The 14,275-nt window shown below is 41.3% G+C and overlaps 1 protein-coding gene across 1 annotated transcript in view; it reads left to right on the top strand.

Annotated features, from left to right (window-relative positions):
- LOC117446181 (potassium voltage-gated channel subfamily B member 1-like) overlaps positions 1-13,708 on the top strand; it is a 37,481-nt gene extending 23,773 nt beyond the window's left edge. Inside the window, exon 2 of the mRNA XM_034082201.2 lies at positions 11,213-13,708. Coding sequence (XP_033938092.1) covers positions 11,213-13,063 — 1,851 coding nt within the window. The 3' untranslated portion in view covers positions 13,064-13,708. The remainder of the gene's footprint in view (positions 1-11,212) is intronic.
- The last annotated feature ends 567 nt before the right edge of the window (positions 13,709-14,275 follow it).

The following is a 14,275-nucleotide window of genomic DNA, read 5'->3' as shown; positions in this document are numbered from 1 at the left end:
CTACCTCACTTACCTTTCAGTGCTACGAGAAATGAAATGAACTGATGTTATCCACTGTATGGCTCAGTACGATCACGTATCCCCTGGACTCTGTTTTCTGTGTCCTGTTTTTGTGAATGCCTTTCTGCATCTGTTATGCAAATACTAAAAATTCTTACATCACCATGGCAACAATCAGCTGAGCTGTACACCACCCTGCTGCAGTCTCCCCTTGAGGAGATCTGCAGACACCCGTGCAGCTTCCTGCCTGTACCATGTGTGTGTTTGCGTAAGTGTGAATGTGGATGTGTGAGAAAGAGAGGTGAAAGAAGATTTGAAAGAGGCAGAGACGATAAGCTTGTTTTTTTTCTTCTCCCCTCCAACATGACAACTAATCCCACTGCATTCTGCAGCACACCCTGTTTTTGATCCCCAGTGTGCAAATCCTCGATCTGTCTTTACTCAGATTGCGTGCAGCAGCCTGCTATTGTTTACATTTGCCATATGTTGTGACTGACAGCTGGGATGACTTTTCTGTCACCTTACAATCCCTCTCCACTCTCATTACAGCATGACTGAAAGGCCCCATGGCCGCGATGTACTCCCAAAAATTTCACATTTCACTGTAAACACAAACAGACAGTGTGATGTATAGTTAACTAGTTTGTTTCGTTTCTGCCCTTTGTTAATTGTAACCTGCATTGAAAGGCTTCATCTCAACGTCAGCTGGAATGAAGGTTTTATTTTTGTATCTCAGGCCTTTAAGCTCAGAGTGAATGTTCATTTTTTAAAGGTTAGATCGCTCTCAACTGTTCTTGCTGTAAATGTCAGCCTCTCACTCTCTTTCATTCTTTCTTTCTTTCTTTCTTTCCTTTTATTCTCACCATCACCCACTACTACATATATAAAACATTTCATTTAGGTTTTTAAGAAAATACGTCACTTCTAAAGTTTTCTAATTCTGCCTGTTGCCTTAGGGCCCATTAGAGCCAGTACAGCCCAGCTGCATACATTATACACTATATGCTTCACTTAAAACATCTTTTCTCTCTTGGTCTCTCTCTGCATTATGTATCTCTGACCTCGCTACACCACTGAGGACGAGCGGTGTGTCGAGTGCCCCGGCCTCCAGAGTGCACTGCAGCTGGACAGAAAAGAGTTGGGCCGGGATACATTCATCTGACACTGATGTAGTTGACATAACACACACACACACACACACACACACACACACACACACACAGATGGTTGTCACTCAGTGGTCAGCCAGGAAGTTATTTGGTCTGCACTTCCACTCCTCCTGAATCTTTTAGGAGGAAACTCAGTAAACAGCAGTCCTTACACTTCCTTAGCAAAAAAGGTCAAATGTGTATGGATACTTTGAGCTAGGGCTGCTCGATTATGGCAAAAATCCTAATCTCGATTATTTGGGTCAATAATTTATATCGCGATTATTAAAAACAATTATCCATTTACTTTGAAAAAAAATTTAATTTATTGAAAAAAAAATGTGAACAGTATGTTTTTAACAGTTGATTACCCTGAACTTTAAGTATAATTGAACTGAAAAAAAAAACAAAAAAAAACAATCGTTTTATTTCGATTATGTTGTTTTCATAATCGTTGCAAGCCAAAATCGTAATTGCGATTAAAATGCGATTAATTGAGCAGCCCTACTTTGAGCCCATTTATCACTTTTGGGTTATTTAATGTTGAAATAAATAAATATAACTACTCCTAAAGTTGCCGTGCTGCAACACCGAGTTATGTAGTGCTCTGCCAGCTGAAACAAGACTGTGGGGCATTTCTTTCTCTGTGCATACTGATTTTTATAACAGGTTCTTTTATGTGAAGCTGACGATGCTGAATGGAGCACGGTGCTAGGGCCATCTGCCATTACCAGGAACTAAAAATATCTTCCTTTTCAGACAGACAGGGGACCGACATATACATTAAGCGAGACTTCACAGTGAAGGAAAGGAGATTTTGACAGACAGCCGGCCGGTGCTGCATTTTCTTCAATTGCAACCTGGTGAATGTGTTGTCATGGCTACACTGAGTGGTGGGCTTGGCACAATGGGACCACTTAAGATCATTTCAGTTTTGTTGCCTTAGCAATTCTGAGTGTACACACAGACAAGTGGAATGTGACAGGCCAGAGTTTCTCTGCTGCAGTGATGGACAATGTCAGTAAAGCTCAAGAACAATGTGTGAAGGATGACACTGAAGTACAAATAATGTTTCCTTAAAGTTCAGACGACACAGCTGTCAGCCATCATGATGTAGTTTGACATCTTGCTTTCTTTTTGAGAGTTTTTTTTATTTTTATTTTTTTAACAATATTTTAATTGAAGTTTTAAAATATGACGAACATTACACACACATAAAACGGTCAGTCTAGGAGGCAGATACAGTGTACAATCAAATGATTAGTCTTGTAAATAAACACAGGTATACAGATGATACAGGGATAACGAAGTACAGAAATCGTCAAGATATCAGAAAAAATATGACGTGAGCTACTACATCTTATTCCCGTTGCCCCCCTCCCCGCCCCTGTCTTTGGTTTTATTGATCATTACCAACATTCTTTTTCAAAAACTCCATGGAGCACCCCCAGATATTTTCAAAAACTGCCAGCTTTCCTTTAGTAATGTATGTTTTTCTAAAGCAACACATGCTGACGGATCCTTAATATATGTATTCTTACTTGGTTTGTTCACATTTTTCCATTCTATAGCTATTGCCCCCTTAGCTTGTAAAAGACACAAGTCTATAAGTGCATGCTTTCTTTTTGAGAGTTAAACGGGACGGTTGATACGGCCATTTCAGCCGGTTAGCAAAGCATAAAGAATAGAAACATCCTCTTTAATCCTTTAATCATGCTGCAACTGTATCCTGGCTGTAGCTTCATATTACAACATTCAGCCCAGCTTTTTCACTCTAGCGAGAAACAGAATAATTTCCCAAAAATGCCATTCCTCTAAAATAACTTACAGTGCCTGTTAATCTGATCACACCTGAGCATCGTACTTGTCATCAAATGTCCAGCTCTGAGACTGTAATAGGATAATTGGTAGCACTAAGGCCTCTCCTGTTTCACGTGGTGTTCACTGTAAGCAGGTAACTCTCTGCACTCAGTGCTGACACCTTATCATGTCACAGGAGCCCATCACATCTGCCCTTTAGGGTAAACACTGAACACGACAGTGGGACCTGAGACAGGGAACTTATTGAACGTTACTTAGCTGTCAGCAGACACCAGATCAGTAAAGGCATCTCATCAGCCTGTGTGTCAGCTGCTAGACCCAGGCCCGTATCGAGCTTCAGGTCGGAGATCCTACTATATGAAGCTTGGCTTTTTCTAGCCATGGAGATAGCGGGCGGGTAAATAGCAGGATTTAAAGCCAGAAAACAGATATCCCTCTTCATCGGAATGATTTATTGATTTCTGATCTAATGTGACTAACTTACAAAGCTTTCACTGGAGGTCACTCAATCATTTCGCATAAATCCCTTTCTCTGACAGAGGTCGTGACTTCCATGTCTGATGTAATCTCAGGGTCTTTGTTTGCATTCTGTTCATAATCTGCATTTAAGATAGCAGAGTCTCAGGGCCCTTGCTTCTCTTTGGGCCTGTCTGTCTCCTCATGTTGATTTCTTACCATAACTACAATCAGATCCGGCACCTTTCTCTACTGGCTCTTATCCTCCTTTGTATTGAACAAGCCAAATAAAAAACCTGAAACATAAAACAATGATTTTGTTGTGCACTATGCTGCCAAATGGTCCATTGGTGATGCAGCATGATATGTTCTGTTCATTTCTTCTTCTTTGTCTGTTGCATTTGCCTGTCAACAGGGCTGCCAGTTTCAGAGCAAGCAAAGACCATAGCAACAAGAGACAGCTGCAGCTCCAGCCTGCACAAAACAAGTGTTTAGAACAAAGGCAACTTTTGAGTACTTGTCATTTTCAACTGGGTGTGATGTGTCTTCGCTGAGTGGAGATGAGATTGTGCTGTGAACCATGAGTCTTTCCAGTGTGCTGCATTCAGGCCCACATAAAAACTCCCACTGTATATCAAGATTGAACATCTCAGGATCAGAGATGCTATAGATGCTATTTCATCAGTAGGCTCAGCCATGGGGGCTGTGAGGGGTTTTATTCTTGCAGCCTGGAGGAGACTCTCCTTAGTGTAGCGTTCTCACAGCATACTTACACAAACAGACTGCTGTTAGAAAGAACTCCATGGAAATCTGCTCTTTTTTAGAAAATAGTCAGTGTTTACTCTTTTTCTAAAAATGTAATTTCATTTATTTTCAGTAAATATTTATTATGAAAGGACTCTTACAAAACATCACAAATTCATACAAGCCAAATCTAGAATGATGTTCATATATTTTGCACCTCACATTTTAGACTAGTACCAATTATAAAATAAAACAAGTATAATCTACATATCCGTCTAATATTCACATACTGAAATATGACTCAATCTGCAGATACTGAAATACATTTTCAACAAATGAGGAAAATAGATTACTGCAGGAATGGATGAGGATGACTTTCTGGGGATCAGGGAATCTTTTTTACTTTTTAATCAATAATCTGATGTGGATCTTTATAAGCCTCTTTTGCTCTGCCAGTCCGTCCGGTCTGATATTAAATCACGCCATAATCTTGGATCAACTGATTCATAAGCCTTATTAAATAACTTTATGGAGAAAGGGAGAGATCTGTAGCGGCCCAGTGTAGCGCACATGAGAACATTTTACTTTTGTATTTTAATATAATATTTAATACTCTTACTTATACGGGGGGGAATCTGTCTTTATAATCCAAAATGTATTTGTCAATTTATGCCCGATAACACATGGTTTCAGATGTTTAAGAGTCAAGGTTGTCCAATTTAGTCATCCGCCAAGAGAGCAATCTCCTAACTCAGTTTCTCTCTGGCAGCCAAGTCCTCGCCCTTTACCTCATGATGAGTTTGGGTGCAGGTTGGAGCGGGGGGGGGACTAATATGTATATCCTTTACTTTGGTAAAAGTATCATTGTTAAAATACTCCATTGCAAAAAAAGTTAGAAGTCACTCGCTTTTTTTGAGTTACAAGCCAAAATGTGTGGGAACCGTTGGTTTAAAATCAAATATGTATTTTATGAACTCATCATGGGAAAATATTTAAGAGTCACAAGTAACAAAAGCAGCCAGATAAATGTAGTCAATAAATAAAAGCACACTATTTCTCTATGAGTTGTGATGGACTGGAAGTATAGACAAGTATAACGTAATTAGAAAACTATGAAAACTCAAGTGCTTATGTATTGTATTCTGGTTTACAGTACTTCAAGTCTTTAAGGAAAATCACATGGTACTTATGCAAGGTCTTTTTGTACATACCAATACATGCACATGGGGTTAGTTATTTCAATGTTTTCCCCAGCTCTTAAAATCAGCAATCATGTCATTTTTAGCAAATGGCAAAAAAAGGTCATTCATCAGTGAAGACACGATGCCCTCCGTATGTGTGCCTCGTCTTTTAGCACCACCTTCACACCTCCGAGAGGACACATCCGGTGCGTAGCCTCAAGCTCAATGATCCATCTCCCTGTCTCCTCCGCGGCACATGCTCCCTGCTTTAGGCTCAAAGGTGGGACAGAAAAGGTTGCCAGGCAAGGTGAAGCGAGGCAGATGAGCCGGAGGGCACATCTGTGTGGGACACAGGGGGTCTTGTTAATTTGGGAGATGCGTTATCTGGGTTAGAAACAGATGGGAAAGTTTCATTGGGGACATTTATGTAACTTTCCATTGCTTTTTAATGATTCAAACACTTGTTATTCTTTGTCCTTATTGATTATTGTGTCTCCTTGTTGCTGTGTGGTGGCGTGTTTTCACGTAAATGTGATCTCTTTCAGGCTTTTCCCTTTTGTTTGGCAAATACAAAAAATTGAATTGTCACTGAACCAGAAATAACATAAATGGATAGATACGAGGTAAATGTTACAGTATCGAGTAAAAGAAGCATTATGAGAGCTGAACTCTCATTGATCTCAGAGGTCATGTCCCTCTGCTCGCACCCTGAAAAGCCTGCAAGTCGAGTCTTGCCAAATCTTGACGACTCTTGACTCAAATCTGTTTCGTCTCTTATGACATGACATCAGTTGTTTTACTGGTAACGTCTACATTCTCGTATTAGCGTTTCAAGAGTTAAGGCTGTCACTCGTTTAGGAGATTAACATCAGTTAGTGAGACTATTAGATTTGTTTGGAGAAACAAAAATAAACAATGCTGTGACCCCTAGACTTTAGCAACCTAAACATTTTACACAGAAAAAGAAGGAAAATGTCTATTTAAGCGTTTCTTTTTTATTAAAAGGGCAGCAGGGGAGAATGCATTTGACTGCACAGCGGTCCCTGTGTGGAACTTTCCAAAAAGGAGATCATCACGCAGCGTAATTCCATCTGTCTTTTCCATTGACGTCTTAGCTAAAGGAAAGAATATTGACAGTGTATCCTACAGAGGGAACTACAGCTGACTCTGGTGAAAGGTCAGCTACCAGCACTCGGAAAACATTTATTGACAAATCACAGAAGAAATAGTACAATAGTAGGATTAGAGATGCCACCTTGCACTCACCATGCCCACATAAGAAAGAGTGAGTGAGTCACTGTGGGACATAATCCCTCCATTGATCTGCTCATGGCGGTGAAGAGGCCAAATATAGTTACGATAAGGAGGGAAGTGATTTATCATTTAACAAAGCATGACGCAAGGGAACACCTTAAATACCAGACAGAGATTTCTTCTGGCACGCACAATGCCTTTGTCCATAATGTCGTTTGACAGAAATGTCAGCAGTGTGTTGTAATTCTGTTTTCATTAATGACTCCAGCAACTTTCCTCTCTTTTTACTGGCTGCTGTCTCCATTGTCTTCTTCTTCTTCTTCTCCCTGGTGTCTCTTGACATCTCTGTCGCAAAATATTTCAGGATGTAAATCTCAATATAATTCAGCAAAGATTAGAAGTCATTACTATCTCTGCCAAAAGGAATTGGCTCAGTGTTGTGATATTGGCACGTTGTTGATATCTGTTATACCGCTGAACAGCAAATATGACAGTATTTTGGCAGAAACTTTTATCGAGCAAAACAATCAACACTAATAACGTCAGCATCCTGATGAGGTTTTTTATTATCAGTTATTTTGAGAGCGAGACCCCATAGTGCTGGAGTTGATGCATTAATTAAAGTTAGATTAATGGTTGGGAGATTTATAAAGTCATGAGTGAGGTTAAAGTCATGCTGTATAGGAACAATACAAGTTGAAAATAGAGGCTGAGGCCAAAACACTAGTTAAAGATAGGTACTAGCGGGATAAAGACTGCTACAACCTATCTGGGGAAAGATTAGGCCCCAGCCCAAAGACAATCTGGCAGCAAACTGGTTGAAGTGAAGGTAAATACACTGGGGAGCTCATGAGGGAATGGGGACAGGTGAGTGGACAGGATGACGGGGTGAAGTGAATCTACGGATGGGAGGGCAGGCAAATGTGAGTATCAGGGTCTGAAATGACAGCCATGTTAGAGCCCAGACAGAATAAGACTGATAAAGGTATACAAAAGGTCATCTCAGTCATGAGAAACTGCGTATTAAGTCATATGTTGACCAACATGTGACATAGCATAAAAGAACGTTTATTTGCCCACCACATTGATCAATAAAGAAATATCTCAACATCTTTTGCAATACCAGCCTTGAAATTGTTGTGCATTCATGGCAACCAGAGGAGGCATCTTTGGGACTTTGATGATCCCCTGACTTTTTCTCAATATGCCTCAGCGGGTTCATATTTGAGCCTTTGAGTGAAATATCTTACGCAAATGGATGCATTTTCCATTAAATTGTTACAGAACACATGTCATCAAACAAGCGCTACCTGTCCACAGGTGAACGAACACCTTATCCTGTAGGGGCGCCCCCTCTCAGAGGAACCTCCTGTTGTGTGTTTATATAAACTGTTATTGCCCTGTCTATCCCTCCTTTGATCGAGCATAAAGCACGACCAACAGTCTGGAGAAAATATTGTGAAAACTAGGCTTCCTCTGGGGATCTGCACACTGACATGGCCCACTGAGCACCGACTGACACTCGCCTTTTCCAGGACAGGATAGCTTGTAATTCAGGGGATATTAAATATTCAGTCTTCTGGTTTAGGGCTAATTACTCAACTGGAGGTGAATATCAATGTGTGCGTGTGTTTATGTGTATAGATGAGTTGTGACGTCTTGCCATTAAAACGGAATGAGGTAATCCAACACTAACCATAATCATTCTTAGCAGTGCATTTGTGTCTGAACATCCCCACTGCCGAGTGAAATATATTCACCCCAAGGCGTTTTAGCTTTATTGCCTTTATATGCACTGCCAGTACTATTCTTTCTCTTACTGCTTTACTCTGTCTGGCAGCTACATTAAGACATTCAATTTAATTTAACTCACCCCCACAGACATTAATCATACACCAACACTCACATCACGTTGGCTAACCAAGAAAACTCACAAGTTACAGACTGGGTCTGCCAGATTCCCTCTGTGTCACAGATGTGTCAGTGTGCAGAGTGTCCTCGGACGACACTTGTTTCTCTCACTCTGACTGTCCTGTGTCTCTGTGGTGAGATCACCTCCATAATCTCTCTCTGGCTGACCCTGGTTTGGAGTAGGCCTGAGATGAGAGGGGAAAAGGTGAGGGAGAGAGATCATTTGATGGAGGGGGGAGCTGGTCATGCTTCAGTTGTTCTCCACACACACACACACACACACACACACACACACACACACACACACACACACACACACACACACACACACACACACACACACACACACACACACACACACACACACACACACACACACACACACACACACACACACACACACACACACACATCTAGGTTAAGTTTCCAAAGCTGTCTTGTATTCAGCTATAATGATCCATTAGTGACTCTCAGAGCAGGTCAGTGCGTCAAGATGGATTAGAGTTGATCTAATGAGTGTTGTTTCCACTGGACGGTCAGTTTTAGATCTGAGGCTCATAAGCCTATACAATACGTCTTTCCTGTCTTTTGAAATGTTGCTGCTAAATCAACGCACACATGGTGCCATTTCTTGTCCCAACCTCTCTGGATTTAACGTTGTCTAATCATTTGACCTCCACATACTCCAAATCACTCACATAGTGCATACTGCAACTAGCTGGAAGTAGTTGTCTTCAAGATCTTTCATCCATTCCTCAGGGGATCAATACCAGGAGTTAGGCTATTTTAGTGAACGCTTTCATAAGAGTTACAACTTTGGTCCACTGTTTATTCACAGCTGATTTATTTGGCTACTATAGTTGACATCTTTTTAGTCTTTCTGCCTTCCTGTCCTCTTGCACCTCCACCCCAGCAGCGCTTCTATGCCTTTAGTCCCTCAAAGGCCAAGGTGTAAAAGCAGTCACCTGTAAAGATTAATTGAAGCTTATGGCCGCTGATTGATGCGATGGAATAATCCTGCTCACCGCTGGCCTGGGACATAGACTCCACAGTGACCTTGTGTTGGATTTTACCCCGGCTCTGGGACGCGAATAATAGGTGTGGCACACGCACACCTATCCACAACGCTGCATCCTAATCCCTCGCACTATGACTAGACTGGTTGCGCTCAGAAGATTACATCATTAGTGTGTGACTCAACGCTTAAGAGGTTTGTCAGTCGGCTCACTGACCATGTATGGTGTGCTTTGTAATTTCCTGTAGTTTTGGGCATTGAAGTATTGATCAGACTAAATGGAGAGACAGAGAGGGTTTTAAAGGGGGTTTTTAAAAATGAATCAAAACCATCTTTCACTGTCTCTCTCCTCTTCCTCACTCACTGTCTCTCTTTCTCTCTCCATAATGCATGTGAAAACATGAAGAGAAAGAAAACAAACATCTTCCCCAGCGATGGCATTAGCTCTGACCCCATTCCTTTGAAATGCTGACATGACATTTCCTGAATAGAGAAAAGCCAGAGAGTCAATGGGCTGCGACCAAATTTCATCAGAAAAGGCCTCCAGTTCTCCAATGGAATGTCACCAATAGAACTGCACTGGCTTGACACCTTGAAGTGACGTTTCAACTCTAATCCATCTTACATCGCGGAAGCACTTTCATTTAACTTTGATTGAGCACATTAACTTTCAGCATGTAGTTCAGGGGCAACTGCTACTTTTAGCTCCGCTGGTCCCTGTTACGTTCTGCCTTAACATTGAACATTGTTAATAGGCAAAGTAAGCAGTCTGAGTGTGTTGTGGGTGTAGTTGTGAATATTCTTTTTAATGAAAGATTAAAGTTTGGTTAAAACAGGCTCAAGGTAGGGAGAAGGACCCTCGCACAAACACAAAACAGATGGCTCACAGTTGTTCCACATTCAGTGCAGTCATTCATCTTTTCTTTCAATCGTTTCAGTCAGGTCACAAAGCTTAAAGACTGGACTGAACAGGCTATTAGTCTGAAACTGTCCATATATTGTTAGTATGCATAATAAATTGGCTACTTTGCTTGTCACCTGACCACAACACCCTCAACCTTTATAGCTGTGTTTGAAAGTGACCCTCAAAATAACTTTATAAATTAGGGATTACCATCCAAAAGTGTTTACAGCCAATTTAGCAACTCTCTGACATAGGCACAGCAGTGCTTTGAGCTAAATGCTATCTTCAGCATGCTAACGTGCAACGTAATCACACTACCAAGCAGGAGAATAGGGATTATCTATTTAAAACTCAAACTAAAAACAGGTGCAATATGCAGACGTTTTAGGCATAGAGCTATTGACATGTCAAACAAATGTCCATCCATTTACATTGGTGCACTCAGTGAGGCAAGTTTTAAAAGACTCCCAAATATAAGCAATAACCCCAATGATAATTGACCAAACTGAACAATTGATAGACCAAACACATCCGATTGCAATACGATGTGTTTCTTACCTCAACTTGTGTTCGTCTTCCCATTAAGACTTTTGTTACATGTCTTGTTTTATTTGTAATATTTTTGTTGTGTGTGGACCTCAGGAAGAGTACCTGCCAACTTTGCTGCAGCTAATGAGGATCCAAATAAAGAAAACAGCACTGGTGTACATGCCTCAGACATTTTCCTGTATTCTTCAGTATGTTTCATGGTTGTTTTCTTCTGTGTCTTGTTTTCCAGGTCCTGGCAATTATCTCCATCCTCTTCATTGTGTTGTCTACCATTGCCTTGTCTCTGAACACCCTTCCAGAGCTGCAGGGCACAGATGAGTTTGGTCAATCCACAGACAACCCGCAACTGGCCCATGTGGAAGCTGTGTGTATCGCCTGGTTTACCATGGAGTACCTGCTCCGCTTCATCTCCTCCCCAAGCAAGTGGAAGTTCTTTAAGGGTCCTCTAAATATCATCGACCTGCTGGCCATCTTGCCCTACTACGTCACCATCTTCCTGACAGAATCCAACAAGAGTGTGCTGCAATTTCAGAACGTTCGTCGCGTGGTTCAGATTTTCCGGATCATGCGGATCTTGCGCATTTTGAAGCTGGCTCGTCACTCTACAGGTCTCCAATCTCTGGGATTTACTCTCAAGAGGAGCTATAATGAGCTGGGCCTGCTTATTCTCTTCTTAGCCATGGGCATCATGATATTCTCCAGTCTAGTGTTCTTTGCAGAAAAGGATGAAGAGGATACCAAGTTCAAAAGCATCCCAGCTTCCTTCTGGTGGGCTACCATTACTATGACAACAGTTGGCTATGGAGATATTTACCCAAAAACCCTGCTGGGAAAGATAGTTGGGGGTTTGTGCTGTATCGCTGGAGTACTGGTGATAGCCCTGCCTATCCCCATTATCGTGAATAACTTCTCTGAGTTCTACAAGGAGCAAAAGAGGCAGGAGAAAGCCGTTAAAAGAAGGGAGGCTCTGGAGAGGGCTAAGAGAAATGGTAGTATTATTTCTATGAACATGAAAGAAGCACTTAGCCGCAGTGTAGAGCTTGTGGATATAATGGTGGAAAAAAGTGATGAAAATAAGGAGAAGGGACAAGATAATCACATTCCTCCTAGTTTGGAAACAGAGACACCTAAACTCAAGTCACATATGAGCCCGCGCAACCCCACCAAGACCCTCGAATCGAGTTACCAAGAGCAGGCCAAGCCGTCAAGCAGTCCTCAGCATCTTAGCGCACAGAAACTGGAGGAAACGTACAACAAGATGACTGGGGTCTCGACACAACCCGACCTCATAAAGAAAAAAGGCCCACTGCCTAAAATAGTTAGGCAGAGAGCTGAATTAGAGATGGGAACCATCCCCGCTGAAGCCATCTCAAGCAAAAGAGAGACAGTTTCAGACATGAGGAGCATGTCCAGCATTGACAGCTTCATCACCTGCGCCACTGACTTCCCTGAAAGCTCTCGTTTTTCACACAGCCCCATCAGAAGCATGCTAGGTAGAGTCAGCACCAATCATAGACTGGAGCCCACCTTGGAGAATGAGCATGAAGAATCCCAGGGCACAACCACCCCCGTGACAGGGCGAGGCACCAAGCTGGGTCCGTACTCTGACAGGCCCAGAGATCTGCGCTCAAACAACCCGCTCAAAAGCCACTCGCTCAATGTTAACTTCAGAGCTGGGGAGGATTCAGGGACAGGGGCCTTCTCAGACAGCTCGTCAGTCCAGAGCCCTGAGGTGTCCGTCTACACAACTGCCAGAAGCAGCACTCCCAGCAAGAGCCCGGAGAACTTACTGCCCAACAGCCTCTTCACATTCCACGACGCATCCGTCAATACATTCATAGATGCTGACACAGACGAGGAAGAGCACATGCATGATGGTTCAGGCAATAACACATCCCAAAGACTCATGGAAAAAGCCAGCCATCACTCCAGCTTCCAGCAAGGTCCCAACCATATGGAGGGTCTGCAGAGGAGGCTGGGGAACAGGAAACTGCCGCTGGAAGGACAGGAGAACCATGTGGCTCAGGAACTACAGCCACTTCAGGGAGAGAACAGCCACTCTAAAGCTTACAATAAGTGAGAGACCATGAAGGAGGAAGCCACTATGGAAGTACAAGAAGCACAGTGAACTCAGAAAACTCCCAAAAATATGAAAGGCACTGAAAACATTTGTAGGAACATTTATATAATTACAACAATATAATTCTTCTCCCGTGAAAATCGTTTTGGACAATGGGAAGGAGTTTAGCTTTTTGCTCTTTAACTTTTTCCCACTAAGGACTCAATGATTTACCTTATTTAAGAGAGGACTGTAATAGCTTTTAAAATGTCAAGAAAAATGTGTGTTTAATTTAGATCCTTATATAATAATTCCAGCCTAGTTGTAAGAGTATATGATATCATTTTTATAAGCAAATCCTATTTTTCTGACATCCATACCATACCACTTTAAAGCCACAATAGCAGAAGCTGTCCAAACAGTAGCAAACAACAAAGGGCATTAAATCAAAACGTGAAGGTCATTCAGCTGAGATAATTCAAATAACTACGTTGTTGTGTGAAAGGGGAACTTACATTTGAATGTATTGCTTACAGTATATAATTGGCAGGAAGAAGTATGTTGGAAATGTTTATTTAGATTCCTTTAACTTCAACCTTTGTGTTTGTGTGAAAAGAGAGAGACAGAAAGACTGGCGGAAAATAAATATACTATAGAGTATAATAATTATGATGTAGCGTTCATGATCTTCTAAGTGTGAACTTGATGGAGATCACGTATTTCAGTCTGAGTTTGATGTCGCTCGTATTTTTTACTGCACGGGAAACCTTTTTAGACAACACGCAGAGAGACACTGTGAGGCTGTATCCATACATTTCACTTTTTTGTTCCCAACCGCAAGCAAGAGAGAGCACCTTAAATATTATAATGTTTTATTATGAACACAGAAAAAACCTCTTTATTCTTGTTTGTGTTGTTGAAATCAAAGTTTGAATATGGAGAAAATCTAAAGTCTAATCTTTTATTTATAAACTTTCTCAAAGGTGTTTTAGAGGAGATATCATTCCTATCGTAGCTGATCATCTGAACTTGATATACATTGACAGTGCTTATGAGCTGCAAACAGCAGAATATAACAAAAAACAATGTATCGTACAAGGTGAAGAATGAAAATAATTTATATTTTTAAGATATTTTCTAAAACAATAGAAAAATATATTGTATTAATCTTACAGTTTTGCATTTAGATTTAGTATGTATGGCATAGTTTTTGATGGAGTTGCATCTGTAAGG

The sequence above is a fragment of the Pseudochaenichthys georgianus genome, chromosome 5 (assembly GCF_902827115.2).
Source record: "Pseudochaenichthys georgianus chromosome 5, fPseGeo1.2, whole genome shotgun sequence".
Classification (NCBI taxonomy): domain Eukaryota; kingdom Metazoa; phylum Chordata; class Actinopteri; order Perciformes; family Channichthyidae; genus Pseudochaenichthys; species Pseudochaenichthys georgianus.
Note: the sequence above shows the minus strand (reverse complement) of the source record. Positions and strands in the feature narration are given on the sequence as shown.